General features: G+C 36.7%; 1 protein-coding gene across 3 annotated transcripts in view; it reads left to right on the top strand.

Annotated features, from left to right (window-relative positions):
* The window catches only part of MMP16 (matrix metallopeptidase 16), a 310239-nt gene that overhangs the window by 248329 nt on the left and 36672 nt on the right, over positions 1-25238 (top strand). For all 3 annotated transcript variants that reach the window (XM_019453413.2, XM_019453412.2, XM_019453411.2), the window contains exons 7-8: positions 82-220; positions 19806-19956. In XM_019453413.2, the coding sequence (XP_019308958.2) occupies positions 82-220; positions 19806-19956 (290 nt within the window). The remainder of the gene's footprint in view (positions 1-81; positions 221-19805; positions 19957-25238) is intronic.

The raw sequence follows: 25238 nt of genomic DNA, 5'->3' as shown, positions 1-25238 counted from the left end.
TTGGAAATGTTACAGCATTGCACAGCGAAATGCCATGAAGGCCTGCCTGTTTGTTGAGAGATACTTTTGCTTGCTTTATAGGACCAGTGGTTTTGGCGAGTGAGAAACAACAGAGTGATGGATGGGTACCCCATGCAAATTACTTACTTCTGGCGGGGCTTGCCTCCTAGTATCGATGCAGTTTATGAAAACAGTGATGGGAATTTTGTCTTCTTTAAAGGTAAGGAATGTTTCCTATGTTTTGCTTTGCTGTGTTTTGGTCATTTTGTGCAGGGCCCTATAGCACGTATAGAAACGAATAAGTAAAACCTGTTGAATGAGGTTAGGTATCTTATTCATATTCTGAAATGAACTGTATATATTGACTGGAAATATAAATGAAGTAAAATCAATGATCATGTTTAACTCTCTAATTTGTTTTCTTATAAGGCATTCTCATATATAAGTCAAATTTAGAAAGCATTGTGTGATTTCTTAAAATTTTTAGATTTGGCTTAAAAGCACAAGAAGTAAATTATCGGGGCTCCTGGGTGGCTCAGTTGGTTAAGAGTCCAACTTCAGCTCAGGTCATGATCTCGTGGTTTGTGAGTTCGAGCCCCATGTCCAGCTCTGTGCTGACAGCTCAGAGCCTGGAGCTTGCTTCAGATTCTGTGTCTCCCTCTCTGTCTGCTCCTCCTCTGCTCATTCTCTCTCTCTCTCTCTCTCTCTCTCTCTCTCTCTCTCTCTCTATCTATCTATCTCTCAAAAATAAAAAAGAAAATTAAACATTAAAAACAGGTAAATTATGAATGAATCAATTGATTAATTACTGAAAAGCCCTTTTTTTCCATTAACTAAAGAGTTTTGTGGGGTTTTTTTCTTTTTTTAGAGTATTTGGAATTGCTTGTTGTTTTTATAAAATGAAGTCTATTTTACTTCTTATTTTCATATACAGTATAATCTTTTTAGCTTTACTTGATTTAATAAGTGTGTTAAATAGTTTCCAGTAAACTAACAAATTGCTCATAAAGGCTAAGAAAACTCATGAGTAGGAAAATAAAATTCACCCAATTAATTTCACCCAATAAAATGTATTGCTTGTTATTTACCTAAGTGACAAATTTTAATTGCACAAATACTAACTGCCTCCCATACAAAAGTGAGATTACCTGGTAAAGTGAACTTAGTCAAGTGCCTGGTATTCTATCCTCAAAACTTTCTGGCACCCAAAACAATAAATCATAAGTGTGTGGGGGAAACATAGGGAAAGAGATTGAGTTGGAGGATTGACAGAATTGTGAGAAAATATTTGATAGAACTACTCTACAACCTAGCAATTGCACTACTAGGTACTGACCCAAAGGTTGCAAAAATACTGATTCAAAGGGGCACGTGCACCCCTAAGTTTATATAACAGCACTATCAATAATAGCCAAATAATGGAGAGAGCCCAAATGTCCATTGACTGATGAATAGATAAAGAAGATGTGGTATATCTATACAATGGAAAATTACTCAGCCATAAAAATAATGAAATCTTGCCATTTGCAATGACATGGATGGGGCTAGAGTGTATTATGCTAAACAAAATAAATCAAAGAAAGACAAATGCCATATGACTTCACTCATGTATTTAATGAATTTAAGAAACAAAACAGATGAACATAGGGGAAAGAAAAAAAAAAAAGAGGGAGGCAAACCATAAGAGACTCTTAATGATACAGAACAAACAGGGTTGCTGGAGGAGAGGTGGGTGGATGATGGGCTGGATGGGTGATGGGCATTAAGGAGGGCATTTGTTGGGATGCTCACTGGGTGTTATGTAAGTGATGAATCACTAAATTCTACTCCTGAAACCCATATTACACTAAATGTTAACTAACTGGAGTTTAAATAAAATTTTGAAACAAACTAAAAAGATATTTGAGCTGAAACTGAGAACTAGGGTGCAGAACATATCGATTGATTGCTGACTGATTGACTGATTGATTGATTGAGTATATTAGCAAGAGCTTAAAGGACTGAAAAGAAGCTTAAACAGGGATGGAGGTAGAAGAGAAGAAAAGGGGTCTTAACACCCCCCCCAAGAAAAGTAATTATTCCCGGGATCAAACTAGGTGAATTTGTAATGATGAGAACTAGTAATGATGAGAATAATGAAAACCTAGGGTATAAGAAACACTTGTAATATTTTAAGGGAGATCCAAACTATCCATATGAAATGAAAGTTAATACCTGGAATTTATTTTCTCTTTACAGTTCGTTCCTGGAGAAAAGTGGGGTAGAATACATTAGTTATAAGTACATGAGGATTCTGCAGGCACACTGCCAATTTTTAACACTTACTAGCCGTATGAACTGGGCAAGTCTCTCTGTCTCAGTTTCTGTATCTGAAAAATGGGGTTAGCATTACTCCCCATCTCAGAATTAGTTTGAGGACTGAATTAATTACTACATGTGAGGCACTTGGCACACATAAGCGTTCGATAGATGTCAGCCATTACTCTTACTAGTATGATATTGGTAATCTTACTGCCCTCCTGCTATCCACAATAAGCATGTAAATGAAGTGGACGTGCAGGTACATTGCACCACTGTGGACAAAGAAAAGATAGCGGCAAAAGGTTCTGAATCTTCGGGGCATGATATTTTGGAAGGAAATTCCCCTCCCCTACACTTTTCTTTGGTCCTATGAGCAATAACAACAGAAAGAAAGGAGGAATAAGCCCGAGGTAGCTTTCAGCTTGAAGGCTGTCCCCAGAGGCCCTGTCTCACCACAGAATCATTAGTGCTCTCTGACAAAACTGCCTGAGCAGAACCGGGCCTAGTCATAAATCAGTGTTCTGACAGCTCTTTACTGCCTTAGGGCCTTCTCACCTTTATTCACTTTGCTTCTCCTCACCCATTCACTTGTGGAATGGGCACCTCCTTTTCAGTTTTTCAACAGCCAACAGAAAAGGCACCTCCTCAGAATGTCCCTCTGTCCACCCTCTTTAAAGTCACGCCTTCCAGCTTGCACACAGTGTATGGAAAAAGTTGAAGTCACCTCTAGCATTCAAATGTAAATTACCTGAGAGATTTATCGTATTTCCTTGCACATTACTGTATTTTCAGTTCTTAGAACAGTGCTGGTGCATAGTAGGTGCTCTACGAACACTTGAATGAAAACAGTATAGGTGAATATGATGTGACTCAGTATGGTGTTTCTGATGTCACGACGCTAGCAATAGGAATAACTTTGCTTCGTGTCACAAATTTATTCAACTCCTGGCATGTTGTGTTTGCCAGTGATCTCTTCTGGTATATTGCCGGTTATCAAGAAATGTCTGATCTTAGAACTCTTGTCGGTCCACGGACCTTGTTGTGGTGCTTCCTCCCTCTAGTGTTCTCTCCACAGTACTTTCAGGGAAACCTTCTCTACACCCAGCCATGAATCTGCAGCTCCCCTGTTCCAATCATCATTGCTTTCCCAGAGGGGAGCCAGAAGCTCTGGGTAACCGCGGTAAGACCACCCCCTTCCCTAGTATCCACCTCCCCGCTGGCAGGAGAGTTAAGGCCCCAGAATTCTGGACTTCAGTTAATACACCCCCCCTTTGCTACCCTCACCACAATAATCACAATCAAAGTGACCATTCCAGCTTGCCACCATCTCTTTATATCCTTGATCACCTCAAAAAGTCCAACTTTTCTGAGGGATCAAATCATTCCTCATCCCAAAACCATCCTCCTCGTTTTGCTCAGTGGGCCATGAAGCAGTCTACAGCTCATCTCTAGCAATCCAATCTCCCTCCCTGCTCTAATTCTCAACATACCATCTAAAAACTATACATTTCACCGATTTATTGCTCATGGGTATCCTTCCCGCTAGAATATCAGCTCCATAAGGGCAAGTTCTTCTCTCCCCAACTCTTTTTTTCTTTTTTCTTTTTTACTGCTGTATTCCCTGTATCTTCAATCAGGGATTGACAGACTTTTTCAATAATGACCAAATAACGAATATTTTAGGCTTTGCTGCCCATGCCACCCCTATTACATATCCTTTCTTTTAACCTTTAAAAATGTAAAAAAAAAAAAAAAAAAAAACTCTTCCTAGAGCATGGGCTGTACAAAAGCAGGCATTGGTCCTAGTTCGCTGACCTCTGTTTTAAACAATACCTGGGATATAGTAAACAGTACACAAAGATTTATAGAACGAATAAAGAACAAAGTTCAAATCCCAATCTCTGTCCGTATTCACAGCCCAAACTTTAGGCCAAATTTTATGTATGCAAATTTGTCATATGCAGTGAGAGTTGTCAGTACCTAAATTATAAAATCATGCAAACAACAGCAACTTATTCTCTAAATATGTGATTAACTTGATATTCTTAACAGAACCTTTGCTCTTTGGTATGTTAAAGTATAGTGTATCAAAATATATTGACGTGTCTCTGCTTCCAGCTGAGATGTAACAATAGGGATCAGATTTACCCTCCTACGTAAACTCACCAACAATTGGACAAAGTATTTAAAACAATGATTTTCATGACACTGGACAGCAAGAAACAAAGGGTAGTGAACCTGAGAGTCAGGAAATAAAGAGAAATGATCCCGGGTCCCAGTTTCCTGTTTGGGGAAAGTTTCCAGGCCATAGAACAAGTTGGGGGGGTGGTCCAGGTGGTGGTGTTCAGAAGACTGTCTCAGTTGAGGGTAACAGAGCAGAGAGTCAAAGCATAACAAGGTGGTTACAGTGCCCAGAACAAAGCAATGCCAAGGAGAGAGGTATACAGAGTGAGCATGCACACATCAGCAGAGGAACTCCCTAAAATATGGGAGAAGAAACTGGTCAGCATATGTATGTCGGGAAACTACTGAGGTGTAGAGTCAGAATCACTTCATAGGATGAAACAGAAGAGTTCCTGACTCTTACACAGAGCTAACAGTACTTATTCCCACCAGCCACCCCTCCATGGGCATCGGATAGAGTACTGAAAAAGGTCTTCTCTCAGAAGTGGGTAATGATTATCATAGAAGGAACATGTTCCACTCCTACCTAACAAATCTTGAAAGACCTGAAGCAATCAAGTTGTTTCCAATAAGGATACAAAAATATTCACCCGATGAGGTAAAACTCACAGCATCTAACCTCTCCCATAAGACTGGGAACAGACAAGGATGTCACACTTGTCCATTTTATTCAGTTTTGTACTGGAGATTTTATGTAGTGTAAAAAAAGGCAAGAGAGGAGCGCCTGGGTGGCTCAGTCGATTGAGTGTCTGACTCATGATTTTGGCTCAGGTCATGATCTCATAGTTTGTGGCATTGAGCCCCGCGTTGGCATCTGTGCTGATATCACAAATCCTGCTTGGGATTCTCTCTCTCCCTCTGTGTCTGCCTCTCCCTCCCTCTCTCTCTCTCTCTCAAAATAAATAAATAAACATTTTTTTTAAAGGCAAGAGAGGGGAACCTGAGTGGCTCAGTTGGTTAAGCATTGAGTTCAGCTCAGGCCATGATCTCATGGTCCATGAGTTTGAGCCCTGTGTCAGATTCTGTGGTGACAGCTTGGAGCCTGGAGCCTACTTCAATTCTGTGTCTCCCTCTCTCTCTCTGCACCCCTACCCCTCTTGCACTCTGTCTCTTTCTCAAAAATAAATATTTTAAAAAATGTTAAAAAAAAGAGATATAATAAATAAAACTGTATTCATGGACAACATGACTGTTGAAAATCAGATGCAATCAACCAATTATCTATAATGAACAAGTGAATTTAGTAAGTATACAAGATATAAGATCATTATACAAAAAGTAATTGTATTTCTATACAGGAACTGTGAGGGGTCTGAGTTTTTTATCCTATTTGTAAGCTCCCATGTTGGCCTGCCTCACTTGCATGGATATTGGTAGAAACACAAGATTCCTGGGTCAGAGAAAAAGACAGAGACAAAAGTGTAGCCAGAGTATAGCCATTTGTATGACTCGCCTAAACCCCTGATTCTCAAAGGCTGATATGAAGAGGGCCAGGTGACACCTGTACATGTAATCAGTTACATTGTAGGAAAGAAACCACAAGCTTAGAGAACCTAAATATTTCATAATGAGAAGTAAGCCTGCTTAAATTTTATCCCAAAGGGAAACATTTTCTATATTATACTGGACAATAAACAAATCTTTCCTTTGCTGTGGAGGAGACACACTCTATAACCCAAGATTGTTTTTGCTACACAAATATATTTGGAAATATAGTCTAGAACAAAGGCAGTCATTGCCTCTGCTCACCAGACATGCTGAAAATCAGGTGACCTATGGAGAATTTTCTCCCATCACATAGAAGCAAACAGTCATGAATTGAAAATTTAAGAGAAAAAAATTACAATTGCATCAAAAACTATCAAAGACTTAGGGATCAGTCCAAAAGATATATGAATAATCTCTACACTGAAAACTATAAACTTTTGCTAAATGAAGTAAAGAAGACAAATAAATGGAAAAATATGTCTTATTGATGTGGAAGACTCAGTATTATTATAACTCTCACCAAATTTATCTGAACATTAAGTGCAGTCCCAATCAAAATCCCAGGAAGGCTTTTTGTAGAAATTATCATGCAGATTCTAAAATTCATGTGCAAATACAAAGGACCTAGTATAGACAAAACCACTTCTAGAACACTAATTAAACACTGAAAGTCTTATTTTAGACCTATAGTAATCAGTGTGGCATTGTCATAAACAATTAAAAGAAATCTGTGTAATAGAATTGAGTCCAGAAACAGACTAAGAACAGATAGACAAGTAATTCTGACAGAGGTACAAAGGAAATTCAGTGGAGAGAAGATAATTTTTCAACAAATGGTGCTGAAAACATAGGATATCCATATGCAAAAAAAAAAAAAAAAAAAAAACCTCTAATCCAAACTTTGCACCATATACAGAAATTATCTAAAAATGGTGCTAACATCTCTAAATGTAGAATCATAAGTATAAAACAACTAGAAACAAATAAGAGACAAATATATGTGACTTTGGTTTAGACAAAATTTCTTATGTTTGATGCCAAAATCACAATCCATAAAAGAAAACTTAATGAATTGGATTTCATCAAAATTAAAAATCTCTGCGCTTCAGGGCACCTGGGTGGCTCAGTTGGTTAAGCATCAGACTCCTGATTTTGGCTCAGGTCATGATCTTGCAGTTCATGGGTTCAAGCCCTGCATCAGGCTCTGCACTGACAGCATGGAACCTGCTTGGGGTTCTCTGTCTCCCCTGTCTCCCTCTCTCTCTGCCCCTCTCCTAGTCATGAGCTCTCTCACTCTCTTTCTCAAAAGTAAACATTAAAAAAAATTCTGCTCTTCAAAGATACTTTGAAGAGAATAAAAGACATGCCAATGACTAGATTTATGCAAACCATATATATGAAGGACTTGTATCCAGAATATATAAAGATCTCTCAAAACTGAAAAAGAAAATAAGCAACTCAATAAAAGTGAGTGAAGGATTTCAGCAGAAACTTCACCAGGGATGGTATATGGATGGCAAATGGCCACATAAAAAGATGCTTAACAGTATCAGTCATTAGGAAGATGTAAGTTAAAACCACAATGAGATACTACTGCATACTTGTTAGAATGGCCAAAATTAAAAAGACTGATCATGCCAAGTGTTGATAATTCCTTTAAAACATAAATATATAGCTACTGTATGAACCAGCCATTGCGCTCTTAGGTATTTTCTCAAGACAAATGAGAACATATGTCCAAAGATATCTACCCCAATATTCAAAACATAAGTATTTGTAATCACCTCAAATTAGAAATAATTCAAATATCCTCAACTGATCAATGGATGATGAAACTGATATGTCAATATAATGAAATACTACTTAGCAATACAAAAGGATGAATTACTAACTTACATTACAACATGGATGAAGCTCAAAATAATTACGCTTTGTAAAATAATTCAGACAAAAAATAGTACTCATATTAAACTCCAGAAAATGCAAATTGATCTATAGTGACAGAAAGTTGCTGAGGACAGGTGAGAATTGAGCAGGAGGGAATACAGAGGAGCATGAGAAATTTTAGGGTGATCAGTATATTCACTATCTTGATTGTATTGATATTTTGACATATACATACATATGTGAAAACTTAACAAATTATGTACTGAAATAGGTGCTATTTATTGAATGTCAGTGGTACCACAGTACAGCTTTACTAAAAAACAGCTTCACTAAGCACATCAGTTTATGTTGAAATAGTTCAACTATTTCATAAATTTAAGTATTCTGGTGACTCTGGGTAGTAAAATTTTATTCCTTCAATGTTCCACAGTGTGTTAATTATAATCATCCAAATTAATACTATTCTGGTTTCAGTCCCTTACTTGAGCCCAGTGGTAATTAAGCAGAGTGTCCCCTTTATGAGCAGGGATGCCTCCTTCTCAGCAACCTCTCTTCTTGGTTACATTTCTAGTGTCATTGAGAATAGTAGATTGAGAAATTAACTAAGTCTTAATATAGACTCGTTCCACTTACTGAAGATATATTTAAAACATTATATAATTTCAATTTAATCTTAGAATTTGCTGCTTATAATGATTAGAATGTATTTTCTAGTAAGTATTTTTATTGGAATGGCTATAAAATAGATTGATGCCCACATTTGAAATAATTTCATCATTGTTATTTTATTTTGCTTTTCTATATTATTTTCTCTCTGTATTATAATTTCCCTCTTCTTATTTTTGTTTATTTTTTAGTTATGTTTTACTGTGTTGTCACATACTTTTCCTTTAAGGGCCCTCAAATTTGTGTGTAATTAAACAGGTATAAGTAAGTAGGTAAATAGTTTAAGGGATTTTTTCATTCTACCTCACATATGCATGGGTGTGTTATTGTTTTTAAAAAGGACATAATGTCTCCCTTTACTAATCAAGGTACTCAGTGTAGCTGCTTGTATTAGAATGTGAGGCCAATGTACAAACCCCTCAATTTCAGCTGGTCAGCTATCTTAACATCATTCAGGTAAATTGAATATAATAGAGTAACATGTTATGAGTGCAATCACGCCAGATGTTGATATTCTCAATTACTAGTCATATTCAGGCCGAATGGTTATGGGATAATAATATCAAAAATCTATGTTGAAAATGGAGTTGGTGTAATTCTCTCAACTGAAAATAATTTTTAAAATGAAGTCTCCGGTGTTGTCAAAATCAGTAACAGTCAAAATCAAGTAGTTGAAAAGTCTCAAAATTCATATTGTTGCTATGACTTAATAATTTTAAGCAGTACTTATTTGACAGCTTCATTTCAAGAGGCAAAAATCGCTTACAGAATTGGAAGTAAATTATCTAGGGTGTAAAAGAGCAGGATAATAAAGTTTGGGAATATGCAGTCATTCAAAACACATGCATTAAAAAAGAAGAGGTGTCTAACATGTGGCACTGGAAGATGGCAAAGAAAATAGCCGTTTAAGACATTATTTATGTAATTTACATTCTTACTTTATTTCAAATACTCCTGTAAACCAGCAACTTCTTAATGGTACTTGCAAATCCTCACTCTTGAAAGGTTTAGGGAGTGCTAATGAAATTCATTTGAGGTAGAAATACACCTTTTCTTGCATAGTGCAATGAATAACTAAAAGATCTTTTACTATAAATAGATGATTACAATGATTATTTCCTTATGGGAGGTAATGGGAAATTTATGCCTAAAGAGCTACACCAGATTAAGAAATTTACATTCAGTGGCCCTTGATACACATAAAAATAGATTCATAGCATGTGAATTGTGCTATTTTCTTGAATTCTAAATATTCAAAGAATATGAATATTAATGTTTATGTTATATATTGACATGAAGTCATCATCTAAACCAAGGGACTAAACATATAATATTTGAAAACTCCCTTGATAATATACCTCTGCTTATTTATAACAATCCAAAAGTCTATGGTGTGTTTTTATTATTGCTGTGTTTGTTCCTATTTTAAACTACAATATTTTCCCATCAGTGAAACCTGTGTCTAATTTTTTTTCTCATTATCCAAAATTTTAATCATATCCTTTTATTTACCATGTCAGTTTGAGTTCCCTGGGAAGCAAACAGTGAGATAAAGATCGAGAAAAGAAATAAACCTCTGAAGGCAAAGAGGGAAAAGGCAAGACTGGCCTAGAAAGCCTTGGACTGTGCTGTGGATGTGACAGAGTCTTGGAGAACCAAATAGGGAGCTCCATAGCAAAGACTGTCCGTTAGAGGAGTCTCAAGTAGGGCAGAAATGGCCAGGATCTAGGATGTGCCATGCTCCGTCACTGGCTGGAAGCTGCTGAAGAAGAGTATCATGGCTTTGGCCCCGCCAAAGCCACTTAGCTGACTTCTTGGCCCAATTATCAGATCCAAAGGCCTTCATATGATAGACCAACTCACTTTCTTTCTTTTTCTCTTTCTTTCTTTCTTTCTTTCTTTCTTTCTTTCTTTCTTTCTTCCTTTTTCTCTTTTTCTTCCCATCTTTCTTTCATTCTTTCCATCTTTCTTTCTTTTTTTCTTTCAGATTTTGTTTTATTTTGAGAGAGAGGGAAAGTGAGAGGGGGCAGGGGCAGAGGGAGAGAAAGAGAATCTTAATTAGGCTCCACACTCAACATGGAGCCCCATGCGGGGCTCGATCTCACAACTGTAAGATCATGACCTGAGCCAAAATCAAGAGTTGGACGCTTAACCGACTAAACCACCCAGGTGCTCTCGGTTCTTTCTCGAAGAGAAATCTAATAAGCTACTAATGCAATGGCTGCCACATTCGCGGAAGTATTCAAAACTCTCTGCTTACTAGATGATGTTGTAAAACCTGGAAAAATAAATGCTGGTGGCAAAAAGCCATATGACCTCCAGAGTTGGCCATTTGTTCAAATTTCTTGAGTAACCAGACTGTAAACAATACAGAAATTACAACTTAATCCAAATAATTGGCACTAATGTATATCTGTGTACTTAATCATGTATTATCGATATTATTTATTTGAATTGGTAGCAAGCAAATTTGAACGATGGAATATTGTGTTATACAATAAGTACCACTTATTGGGTACCATGATCTGGGTATGGCATGGATATATTATACATTTGATCCCTCATTATTTCAAGAGCTCTGGATGAGAGGTGTTAGTACCTTATGTGCACAATAGGAAAGGAAGATTCGGGTTTTACTTTTCCAAGATCTCCCAGCTAACAATTGGCAGGGCTATCACCCCTTAGTCCTATCTACTTTCGAGGCTGTTGAATGTTCCATTACACCACAGCATCTAATATGGAAAATATTAATTCTTCATGAGTTTTTTTCCCCAAATCTCTGAAGTATTCTCCAAGCATATATCAATGTTGCACAATAATTAGCCCAATGAACAATAGTTATTGAATAATCTAAGTGGAGCCTTCATTTATATGAAGAAAATCCAGGCTTTAAGGAATTAATGTTTTCATTTTTAATGTAAAAGGATGCAAAGCAAATACCTTCGACTTGTGGATCATATGCTTTTCAATCATAACTACTAAACTTTCTCATTGTAGGGTGAAAGCAGACTAGACAATATGTAATGAATAGGTGTGACTGCCTTCTGATAAAATTTTATTTACAAAAACAGGCAGCAGCTGGTGGCCCAAGTTTACTAACCATTGTTGTAATAGAAGATACAAAATATAAATGTGTAAGTAGAATTTTGTGGACTCTAATAAGACAAAAATATAGTTGATTTTTTAGTTAATAAATTTTAAAGAGTACCTGATTACTAAGGATACAATGAACAAGGCATGAGCAGAATACAGTGGATTAATTAATATACACTTCCAATAATAAATGTGGAGTGATTACTTGATAAAGCAGGAAGGAAGGAAAAAATCATCAGCAATTCTGAAAGCCAGACAGAGTGTAAATGTGTACTATTAAGAGAGTCAATTTGGAATAGCAAGTTGAGTATTGAATTAAAATACCTGGTCTGTTGTACAAATATATTAGCAACTGGTTGTGTGTTTTAAGAACATCACTTTTTTGGCCTGTAAAATAAATGTGTTAGGCTGGCTTCTCAACCTTTTTTCTGATCTTAATACATCTGAACAATAAAAATAGTGCACTCCCATTAGTAACAGTGCGCCAGTCCAAGGGTGTTAGAAAAGCAGGTATTAATTTAGCTTGATAAAAATGTTAAAAAATCATTAGACACTACAGTTTTCCTTTTAAGAATAAGCATGTAATTTAAAAATTCTTCATGGGATTATTTGTTTAGTGTCTACTTCCTCTGCTGGTCCATCAGTTTTACAAGAGCAAGAATCTGTGTGTTTCCTTCATTGGTATCTATAGCTCCAAGTTCAGTGACTGCCTATAAGAGCCTCGTAATAAACAGACATTGCATGGATGGATGAATGGATGGATGGATGGATGGATGGATGGATGGATGGATGAATCTCACTGAGGAATTACTGGAATAGATGGTCTGTAAAGTCATCTCCAACTGTAAACATTCTTTGAGGTTATTCTTTTTATTTATAAAGCTTCTCTGTCTTTAACTCAGACTTGTTGATATTTTCCCCTGCATTCTGCCAAGTACAATGTCAGTAAGGACCAGTTCTTTCCACTTGCTCCAGAATATGTCAACCTTGTAGGAAATCCAGTAAATGCCTTCATTCTGCCAAAGAGGCAATATTTTCCTTGAGAAGCAGAATGTCTGATCGTAAGGTAGTTAAAAATCTACCTCTCCAATGTAACAACAAAAAAAGAATTGAATATGAATCTCACATACTTAATCAAAACTCTTAAAAAGAGAAACAAAATTACTTCAATGTTGTGTGAAAATCTTACCTCATCAAGATACAAAAAGCATTGTATAATTGTATTTCCTTAATTAACACCTGGAGAATTAAATGTATAACTCATAATCATTGTTGAGTTATTTTCTTGAATTCTAAACCACAAATATTCAGCAGCCAAGGTGTTATTTTTAACATTTTTTGTGTTTAACTGCTGGGATCTCATAATGTAACCTTATAGCAAATATTTGCTGATGAGTTTTCTGTTTTGTTTTGTTTTTTGAAGGGACTATAAGTGCATTAAAAAAAATCCCCTGCTATGTTCCAAACGGAGGGGGGGAGGAGCAGTTAATTGAAATCTTCTATACAAAGGCCTTGATTATTAAAAGTGAAAGGCTCATTGTTTCTCCTTTTTATTGACTGAAAACTCTTGACCACTAGTATAGGCAAGTACTTCTGAAACACATTTTTTAAGAGTTGTTTTACTTTAATAACAAGAATTTCCTGGAAGACTGTAACTGTTATTCTTTTTTCACACATTATTGCCTTCTGAGACACCCTGGAAAACATAAATTAGGCTTCTGTAAACATTCTTTCATGCTACATGCACCAGGGCATCCTGGGTATCTATGAGCCTCTCGATATCACTACAAAGCCTGGAAAGAGTATGAAGAAATTTTCATGGATAGGATAGAGATAAGGAACTACAAACGGAAGTATTCTAAAGCATGCTAGAATGTTTCTGCTTAAAAGAACAGATAACCAATTGAGTATAGCTGATAACAGGTTTACTCTAAATAGCTAGCATGGGAGGCATTGGAACTGTATTATCCTTTCCTAATTAAAACTGAGACGACAGGAAAGAACGTAATAGTCACTGAGGTATAGGCAGCACACAGAGCAGGACTTTATTTTCATTGTATTGTTTCAAGACTTTGTATTTTAAATGACACATAGATATGACTAAAATATATAGCAAGCTGAGAAACAGCTGTCTGGATTTTCCATCTCACTGATTGTGGCCAGGAAGTGATCTGGGCCCTTGGGATGTGTTTTTTTCTTTACCAAAATATTCAAATTAAACAATGGCTCAGGATAGGGGTACATTTTTATGATAGTATTTCCCAACACAGAGTTAAATATAATTAATTAAATAACCTTCAACATAATACGGGGACATGCCTTTTTATTTTCTTAGACTTCTTTAGTGGTTATAAAACTCATTTTTTTCTGCTCTACTAACAAGATTCAAGACCAGGCCCACAATGTAATTTATGTAGACTTTTTGTTTTTGTTTTCATCTTATCTTTGGTTATTTGTGTATACTAAACATGGGTCTTTGAATTAATAACCATTTATTAAGCACCTACTAATTTTCAACCATTATACATAAGGTACTGCAGGAAGTGCCAGTTACAGTGTTTGTCCACATCAAGTTGTTCACAGCCTAGAGCAGGTGGCAGGCTTGTGATCCATTAATGCACTAAATTATATGTACTAAAAGTGCACTAAGTAATATGATAAAGAAGAAGCCTGGGTACTCTGGAAATGTGAGAGGCCCACCTTACTCAGATAGGAACTGCTTTCCAGAGAAATGATGTTAAGTGAAGTTTTGAAAGAGTCGTACCCATTTTCCAGAAACGGAAATAAATGGAATGTAGATGAAATAAGAGATTTATATTGAGAAGAACCCTGAAATGACATAGATGAATTTGGGTTTTATGCTGAATGCAATGACAAACCACTGAAAAGTTTAAACAAAAAGAGAGATAAAATCAGGTGTGCATTTTAGAGAGATCCCTCTAATGACCTTGTGGAAGACAGATAAAAGTGAGACTGGAGTCAAGGAGACAAAAAAAACTTATTGGGGTCCTGGGTGGCTCAGTCCATTGAGTGTCTGACTTCTGCTCAGGTCATGATCTCATGGTTCATGGTTTTGAGCCCCACATCGGGCTCATTGCTGTCAGCATGAAGCCTGCTTCAGATCTCTGCCCCCTCTCTCTCTGCCCCTCCCCTGCTCATGCTTTCTCTCTCAAAAATAAAAATAAACATTTATTTTTAAAAAAGAAAGTTATTGAAATGATGCAAGTTAGAACATTAAAATGTCGCTCTCAAGGCACATGGATGGAAGACAGAATGGTGCACTGGCTAAAACCCAGGACTTTGGCTAACAGACTTGAGCTTAAGCACATCAGATACCTGGTGCGGTGTTTGCATGGCCGAAATTTATACTGAATAATCTTACTCAGTTAAAAGAAAAAATAACCCAACAGGATTAATTGAGTTTAGGGTGGATGTGGGATGTGTGACAGTAATTCACTCAAGAACTGTTACACTTGCCATCTCTTTCTCAGGCCTCCTGATCTCTCTCCTATGTGTACTTTTGCTCTTTGCATCTATTCCATTCTGTTTTCTGTTTCAATTCACGTCTTTGGTTACTCAATTTATACATCCTCATAATGTCTGCTTGCCTATGGCCATCATGGCTTCTCAAGCCTCAGACCATATAATGAATAGTCAATTCCCTCTGCTGAATGGGAGTGTCTCTCAATATTCCCTGGATCATGTTCCCAAGAAAGAAGAACAGATGGGTCTGCTCATCCCTGCCCATCTGCCTAACCTATAATCCATAACCCTACAGAATTTTGACTGGCTCTAGGCTTGGATGGTAATGTATGGGGGAGATATGGAGTATAATGAGACCTACTTCACAGCATGGGAGCAAGACAATCACCTTTAGAAGGGATAACTGAAAAGCTTACCTAGTACCAGTGACAATATGAATGGACTGCAAGGGACAGGATCAAGGAAGAGTTTAGTAATCAAATTAGCTAAATATTATGATCCATCAGATATGAAAAACAATAAACAGGAAGCCTGCAGATGTTTACTGCATTACTACATACAGAATAATTAGTGTGTCATCCACCCAAATAGTTGAAACAAGAAGAAAGGTCCTTTGATGAGTTCAAATTTGAACTTGTGGGTCAACTTTATAGAAAATCCCAGTAGATACCTATATATACCATTTGGCTTTCAAGAGCTGTTAGGATTACAGATAGCCATTGATGGCCACTCTCTTTTTTGACTTCTAAGGTTTTCTTTTACTTTAGTCTTCCTCCCTGCCTCGTCTGCCTCCTTTGCATTTGCCTCCTCTTTGAGGGACATAGATTTCTAGAAGCCCAATTCTGGTTCCTCTTCACCTTTCCTCTATATATTCTCTATATATTATTTTATATATATTCTTCTCTCTCTCTCTCTCTCTCTCTCTCTATATATATATATATATATATATACATATATATATATACATATATATATATATGTATATATATATATATATATATATACGTATATATATGTATGTATATATATATATGTATATATATATATACATAAATCCTAAATTAGTAAACACCATATTTATGCTTGTGACTTTACAAATTGTTATCTTCAAACTCACATATCCAGTTGCTTCCTTGACTTCATTTCAATATCTCACTGACATCTCAAACTCTTGATTTGAGCCCCCTATAGCCCATCCACCACAGTCTTCTTTGGCTTATTTTATATCACAATTCTTCTCTTGCTTACAAAAGTCAGAATTTGAGGATTATCCTTGATCCTATCTGTTTTTTAATTCCCCACAGCCAACCGAACAGTAATGCCTATCAATTCCATCTCCAAAATGCATCATAAGTCCATTTTCTCCTTTCCATCAGTATTGCTGTCACCTGATTATAGGCTACTAGCAAAGAATTTTTTAATTTAACTATTTAGTGGCTTCCTATTTCACTTTAGAATGAAGTTCAAAATTTGATAAAGGCCACATGATCCTTACCTCTACCCTTCCCATACATTCCAACAACATTGTATCCTAGCTCTCTAACAAGGTTCTTCCCATTAAGGCATTTGTCCTTGGTGTTTCCACCCCATCAAACCATCTTCACTGAGTTGGCTTTTTTGAATTATGTAAGTTACAAATCAGCCTCATTTGAATAAAGGGATCTTTCCCGTGTCTGATACAAGCAATTCTTCCCATCCCATCACTTTTACATTAAGGCATATTTTTTTTATAGTACTTTTCTCTCTGAAATTACCTTTGTTTGCTTGTCTAAGTTCAGTTTTCCCATACCCATTGGGTAGAATCTAAGCTCCATAAAGCAGAGGTGGTGCCCTTGTTATTCAGTGCTGCATCTCTAGTGCCTAAAATAGTGCCTAGTAAGTGCACTAAAGTAAGTTTTGATGAAAGATTCAACTAATTAATTCTTGCGAAAGAGCATTAGCGGGTCTTCTCATTTCCATTCTTTGCCTTAGAATCTCTTTTTCACAAAAGGCAAAAAAAAATCATCTTTTGAAAATACAAAACGGATCATATCCCTCCATTCATTCACTCTTTGATGGTTTCAGTGTGCTCAAATAAGACTAAAACCCACCACATACATTTTCAGTACCACTCTCTTTTTGTTCAGTACACTCCGCTGATCTGTTCATTTTTAATCATACCAAACTCCTTTGCTTAGGATACTATTCTTGACATTCTTTGCATAGATACCATCTTCTCTTTCTTTAAATTTTGGTTTAAGTGTTGTTTCTTCAGAGAAGCTTTCCTGATTGCTTTACTTGAAGGAGTGTCCCCCTTAGGATTTCTTTTTTCTCACCCCCTGATGTATTTCCTTCACAGCATTCAGTAGTTTTCAACTACTACAATTATATTTTTGTATCTTTGGTTTCATCTGCCTAATCCAGTAGAATGCAGGATGATTAGGATAGTGACCAGGTCTGTCTTCTTCTCTTTAGTACCCTTAGTACTTAACATGATAATTGGGACACTGAAGGTACTCAATAAATGTTGTTTTTTACATATGGTAGCAAATGGCAGTAGAAGCTCTTGGAGTAAATAAGATTACTCCTACTGGGGCGTCTGGGTGGCTCAGTTGGTTAAGCATCTGACTTCGGCTCAGGTCATGATCTTGCAGTCAGTGAGTTCGAGCCCCACGCTGGGCTCTGTGCTGATGACAGTTCAGAGCCTGGAGCGTGCTCCCTCTCTCTCTGTCCTTCCCCCACTCACACTCTGTCTCAAAATTAAACATTAAAAAAAATTTTTTTTGAAGATTACTCCTAGTTACAAACTAAAGACACCTAACTGAATCTAGCCTGAAGACATGTTTTTGTTTGTTTGTTTGTTTGTTTGTTTGTTTGTTTGTTGGGGGGGTTATTTTTTTGTTTTGTTTTGCTTTTGCTTTCTGTTGTGTTCAGGTTATCATAGTCCTCATCTAGGGGTAGTATTGAAATATTGTAACAAGTAAGTCTTACATCTATTAGAAGGAGCATAGGATACACTTTGTCAGTGTATCCTATGTTGGTGTGGGTGGTAGATAGAATTTTAGGGCAATGTATATTTGCTGACTTTTATGGATGTGTCTCAGTATTTGGATACCTCATCCACTCTAGTTATAAGCTCGCCCTTGAAAGTATTTAAGTGTGGGATCATCACTCCCAGCCCCTACTTCCGATTTAGAATTTAGAATAAGAGAAGAGGGCAGAAAAAAAAGGCTTGGGAAATGTCAACATTTAAGAACTGGGAAGAAGGGGCGCCTGGGTGACTCAGTCGTGTAAGCATTCAACTCTTGGTTTCAGCTCAGGTCATGATCTCACAGTTCATAGGTTTGAGCCCCGAGTTGAGCTCTGCATTATCAGTACAGAGCCTGCTTGAAATTCTTTCTCTCCCTCTCTCTCTGTTCCTCCCCCACTTGTGCACCCTCTCTCTTTCTCTTTTTCAAAATTAAAATAATAATAAGAATATTAATAATAATAATAAAAAGAACTGAGAGGAAAAGTAAAACAGAAAGGAGGGGCGTTTGGGTTCAGTCAGTTAAGCGACTGACTCTTTATTTCAGCTCAGGTCATGATCTCACAGTTCATGAGTTGGAGCCCTGCAATGGGCTCTGTGCTGACAGCATAGAGCCTGCTTGGAATTCTCTGTCTTCTTCCCTTTCTCTGCCCCTCCCCTGCTAGCTCTCTCTCTCTCTCTTTCTCTCTCTCTCTCACAAATAAACATTAATAAAAAACAAAAACACAAAGGAGCAGCTTAAGAAAAAATTACCCCGACCACCAAAAAAAAAAAAAAAAAAAATTGTTTCTAGCAGCTTAGAGAGAAAAGTACTTTAACTGGGCAACTGTGTCAATAGATAGGGGTGGAGAATGATTTCCTTGGAAAGCATTGGCAACTCCAGAGCAAAAATTCTCAGGGGAAAGTTGGTATTAAGTCAACTTTCAGTGGAATGAGGAATGGTTGTAGACTTCTTGAGAGGCAGTACCAAAGAGGGGAGTGGTAAGCACAGTTGGCCAGTGGGATAGGATGTGAGGAAGTGTGTTGCCTACAGATAATTTCAAAACAGCAATAAAACTGACTAAAGTTTGTCTTCTTGTTAATATCGCCATGCTCTGGCAATTCCAAACAAGGTTAGGGTTAAAATTCTCTTCCCCTAGGCTACCACTCTTAACCGACTGAGCCACCCAGGTGCCCCTAGGCTACCACTCTTAAAGAGAGGGATAGAGCACATACGGTGAAAGGAAAATGACTTTATAAGACCAAAGGACCTTGTGAATGTTTATAATAATAGGAAAAGAGCAGCCTGGAGGATGTGTTTCAATGGAGTACAGGTTATACTCAGTAAAGCAATCTGAGGATACACAGAATGCACAAAACACAGGAATGATTTAGCCTCATAGAAAAAATAGAGCCTCCAATTCCTAGAGGAAAACTCCTGATTCTTGATTCAGAATTGTTGTATTATGGCAAGTTGTAGATATTTTGTGTTTCTTGAGTTAATTCACAGATTCTGATTCCATTATTACATAGTTACTCATTTTATCCACTTTTGAAGACAGTCTTTCAACAATAACATCGAAGTGCCAAAAGTGACTACTACTTAGTTATTTTATGGATTTCATGTAAAATGATTTTAAATGCATTGTGTTAATAGATATAGTCTAATTTCTGACATTAAATGATTGTATTCTGCATTTTCACTTATTTCATACAGGTAACAAATATTGGGTGTTTAAGGATACAACCCTACAACCCGGCTATCCTCATGACTTGATTACTCTTGGGAGTGGAACTCCCCCGCATGGAATTGATTCAGCCATTTGGTGGGAAGACGTTGGGAAAACCTATTTCTTCAAGGGGGACAGGTCAGTACACATTTCACTTGGGAAAGACAGTTAACTAATGTTTAGAGAAGCTAATATTTCTCCTCTATAGTGGATGTGTATTGTTGATTAAGAATCTGTGTGATATAAAGACAAGAATGAATGAAATCAAAAGTATTTTTAAACAACATTCAAGATAATATTCCTGTAATATACCCACATAATATGACCTTCTTAGGAATGTACATGTTCTTCCTCTTCTCCATCACTTATCATGCCTATAAATCTGTGTAGGCAGCATATCTGTAATCCTGCAATGCATTTTCTTGACGTTTTACTTAACTTTATTTTAAAAGCACTTTATCGCACAGTCTGTTTTGTTTGCTTGTTTTCGTATTCAAAATTAAAGTTTTACACTCTGCATGTAATTAACTGAGCATTTTCAAATAATCCAGTTTAGTCATGGGTTCTAGTTCTTAAGAAGCTGATTGTTTAGGTACCTACAAACAGGTGTTATGAGCTATCACTTAGCTTAAAGTGTAATTAATATCCCTTCCCTGTAACTTTCTTTCTTTTCTTTTCCTTTCTTTTCATTTTCTTATATGGCATTAGTAAAAATTGAGTGAACTATACTAGTCTTATGACTTGTGGCATCTACTAGGCTCCACTCCTGTGCATTTTTGATATAAATTGCACATAAAATGTAACTAGAAGTCTGTTTTTTATTGGTTTAATTTAGTATTAGGTAGAAGAAGTAATAGAGATGAAAAATAAATTTTTAATTACACTACTACTAGCTGGGTCAAATGTGACACTCAGTATAATTTTTTGTATGTAGAAGACTTAAGTATGCATTTTATAGTAAATTAAAAATACATAAGTAGGAGTGCCTGGGTGGCTGAGTCGGTTTAGCGTCTGACTTTGATTTCAGCTCAGGTCACAGTCTCATGGTTCTTGGGATTGAGCCCAGCGTCGGACCCTGTGCTGACAGCCCAGAGCCTGCTTGGGATTCTCTCTCTCCCTGTCTGTCTGCCCCATCCCGGCTTTCTCTCTCTCTCTCAATAAATAAATAAACTTAAAAATATACATACACATACACACAAACACACATAGGAACAACAGGCTTTAATGTGCAACACCTAGTATTGAGTTTGCCTTATAATCTTGGCAAAGACTTTTGGCAAATCTTGTTTAACCCTATAATATGTCTCCAACTTTAGTAGAAAAATATGTAAGGATATAAACTTTATTTTATGATGTGTTTTTTTTTTAAACTTAAAATTTTTTTAAGGTTTACTTATGTTTAATTAATTAATTTTAATTAATTTTATGGAGATAGAGCATGAGCAGGGGAGGGAAAGAGAGAGAGGGAGACACAGAATCTGAAGCAGGCTCCAGGCCCTGAGCTGTCAGCACAGAGCCCGATGCAGGGCTCAAACTCACGAGCTGTGAGATCATGACCTGAGTCGAAGTCGGATGCTTAACCGACTGAACCACCCAGGTGCCCCTTTATTTTGCAATTTGTAATTTTTTAATTGCAAATGATTTCAGACATGGAGCTTTATCTGTGAACAAAAAACTCCTATAATTTATCTTCATGGATTAGACTATATACTTTTTAATTTATTCTGTTACCAACTTTCTATACATTTGATTTGTGTATACTTCTATAGCAAAATGTTCGTAAACTTGCAAGCAATATCATGAAACTAAAGTTTTGCTACGTGTTTCTTGCCAAATCACAAAACAAAAAAGGTCTATCAAACAAAAAATCTATTGAAGGAGAAGATGCTACTTATAGCCACAAAAAGTTGATTCTCAGCAAGATATAAGTGGGTAGAGTATGAAAGAAGAAAGAAGAAATTGATGGCCACAGCATGGTGACCACTAATGAAAATAAATCTGCAGACTTATAACATATTCCTTAAAATAACAACCCTGAAGGTTGTTAGAGTTTAAGCCCCCAGCCAGTTTAATTGCTTGAATGTACCCTTTCAGGACCAGGTTCAATAAGGAGTGTTTTGTTGGGTTTTTTGGGGGGTGGGGGATGGAGAAAGGCATAGAAACAAAAGGCTGACAAAACACACTTCTGCAGGACATTTCATGTAACAGTTTTAATGAGGATTTCCCAGATGGTAACAAAAACTGCCATTCTATGATCAGAAAGCCTGTTTTGTTTTGTTTTCTCACACATGCCAATACTACTTTTAAAATGTTTCCAACCTAAAATTCAGCACTTATTGAAAAATTTAAGTTTAGAAACTAAATGTGCACTGCCTCAAATAAGTGAAATCAATGAAGGTTAGATACCAAATTCATACTAGAATGAAGGCCATAGTAAACGGGAAAAGGAGTTTTAGTTCATTTGTTTCCTACTTGAGACGCTTGCTACATGCAAATATAACAAAATATGGAGAAATATTTTGTTTTAAGCTCTGCCTAAATAACTTTTTTTATAGGTTTAAAAAATATTTATAAGTTGGTGCTCCCAGTGGCTCAGTCAGTTAAGCATCTTACTTTGGCTCAGGTCACGATCTCAGGGTTCACAAGTTCTACAGCTCAGAGCCTGGAGCCTGCTTCAGATTTTGTGTCTCCCTCTCTCTCTGCCTCTCCCCCACTCCTGCTCTCTCTCTCTCTCTCTCTCTCTCTTTCTCTCTCTCTCTCTCTCTCAAAAATAAATAAACATTTAAAAAAATGTTTTAATATTTATAAGCAAGAATCCAATTAATTTCCATGTGTGTGATCTTCTGTAACATTTCATGAGTCACAGGTGGCTTATAAGCAGATTCCTTCATATTCATATAATTCTATAATTCCAAAATCACAATTTTTCAATACTTTCATTCTAGATTATAAGTAGATGGATAAGACATTAAACTACCTGACTGAAACATATGAACAACAATTTGGTTGTCACTTTTATATAAGAATTCAGTGAGTCTTTATTCCTTATAGACTGTATATTTTTAATACCTATCAATTTTTTTAACATTTTATTTATTTTCCGAGTATATTTTTGAGAGAAAACACTGAATATTGCTTTGTCCTTACTTCTCCCTCTTCTCCTACTGCTCTTTCTGCTTAAGAAGGGTGGCAGGGGATGGATGATTGCTGATTAATTGGTTTCTATTTCTCTAAAGCTAAGAGAAGAAGGAGATTTTAGAAATCATCTAGTCCAGGTGTAAAAAACTCAACTGCCTTAAGGGGCCAAGCAAATAATGTATATACTACCAGGTACAGCAATAGTATGTAAGGCAATAATAGTAGGTAGTGTAGTGAGTGGGAAAGTACAAATATACTAGAAGAGCACTCAAAATCAGAATCATTATTTAATTTTCTAGACATACAAAGCACAGATTTAATATGATTCGGTCCAAGTGCTACCATATGTCAGCCCCGCATCCTGTCCATGTCCTACCAGCGTGTAGACAAACTCAATTACACTCCACAGGAATTCATCCTTCTCTAACCCAACTGCCCATGCTGATAGTATGAATATGAGACAGACTTTTCAATTCTCAACAGCTCTAATTCCCACTTCCTTAAGGTTTCTATAGTACTCCCGGCACAGCCCTCATTCATTTATTCAAAAAAATATTTTGAGCACATATGATGTGACTGACATGTGTTCTCAAGAAAGGACCACAAGGCTTCTGCTTCCGTGGCACTTAGCTTCTATTAAAGGAGGCAATAGTACGCAGGAAACAAGTAAATGAGCCTAATCTTTTAACACTGAGAAATGCTACAAAGAAATAAAGCAAAGTGATAATGTGATAGAGACTCATGGGTGGGAAGCAGTGTTTGGAAAATTGGTGTAGAAGTCAGAGCCCTTGCTGAAGGAGACACAAGAGTGGGGCCTTGGATGGGTGAAGTTTCAGCCACAGGAAACTGTTTGGAACAATATGTTGTAGGCAGATAACAAGTAGTGCAAAAGCAATAATACTGGAATATTTAAATCCAGTAAAACATTGTGGCTACAACATAGCCAGTTAAGTGGTAAAGGTAATCGGTAAGTCAAATAGGTAAGCATGGGCCAGATTATATGGAGCCCTATAGACCATGACAAATGTGTTGGATTTGATTCTAGTCCAGTGAAAAAGTATGGAAGGCATTTTCAGCAGGAAAGCAAGATGATCTGATGTGTATTCACAGACATCACTGTGGCTTCTGAGTAAAGAATGGGCTTCAAGAGTGGAAGCAGAGGGTCACCGGGAGGCTGTTGGAGTCGTACAGGAGGATACGATGGTAGCGGTGGAGATGGAGGAAAAGGAATGGGTACATGATATATTTTGAGTGTAATCAGAACAGTCTTTCTTATGGCTTGGATTTTAGGGGTGAGAAAAAAGCAAATTAAAGATAACTTCTAGGTTTTTCACCTCAAAAATGGAAACGGTGGTGCCCTTTCTGGAGATAGAGCAGACTGGGGAAGGAATATTGGGGAAAGGGGATTAAAAGATTGAAAATGTGCATATTTAGTTTGAGATGTCTGTTTCACACACCAACTGGAGGAATTAAGTGGGTACCTGGATAGCTTGAGTTTGCCTCAGTGGAAAGGTCAGTCTGAGGTACACACTGGAGAATGATTGACATAAATTGTATTGATAGCAGGGGACTACATCAAATGTCCTAAGTGTACAGATAGCTAAAGATGAATAGTTGAAATGATGGCTCTTTAAATAGATCTGTAAAGTCAGATTAAAATTTCCAGTATTTCACTATTTCACATACAGCCTGGAACTCACTTCCTCAGATTCCTACTTGCCCTTTTCTTAATACACTATAATTTGATACTTGGATACATTTTGATCCTCATAGCATTTAACTCTAAAAGGCTATGTTTCTAACTCATCTGTCAGCATCTTCTCACAGATACATTCCCTATGGCCATACTTCATTCTAAGCTTAACTTTTAACAAGTTTAAGATATGTTCAAAGAAAGACAAAATTTAGATCCACATTTGTTTTTACTATTATCACCCTTAATAGTCAAACAGAAAAACATTTATTTCCTTCAGCTTAACTTGTGTGTTTATGAAGCAATTACTCAATATATGTGTTTTTAAGATCATTCAACACAGTGTAAATTGGTATCTCCAATTCTGTTGCATCACTAAGAATGTTTCTGAAGAGTGGGACTTTGTATAATTATTTGGGTATGAAAAAAGAAGAGGTGCTGTATTTTGTGTAACTTAACAGAAGCGAGTAGTCTTGACTCTGGAGTACAGATGAGACAAAGTAAGATGAAGAAATGGCTGGGTCACGTGAAATTACCCTTGGAGCCATTTTTTGTTCAGTTTGAATTTGGTATGTATACCATTCCAGAA

This window comes from Panthera pardus, unplaced genomic scaffold (assembly GCF_024362965.1).
Source record: "Panthera pardus isolate Hobbes unplaced genomic scaffold, ASM2436296v1 HiC_scaffold_7, whole genome shotgun sequence".
NCBI lineage: Eukaryota > Metazoa > Chordata > Mammalia > Carnivora > Felidae > Panthera > Panthera pardus.
The sequence above is the reverse complement of the archived record's forward strand: the minus strand, read 5'-3'. Positions and strand labels throughout refer to the sequence as shown.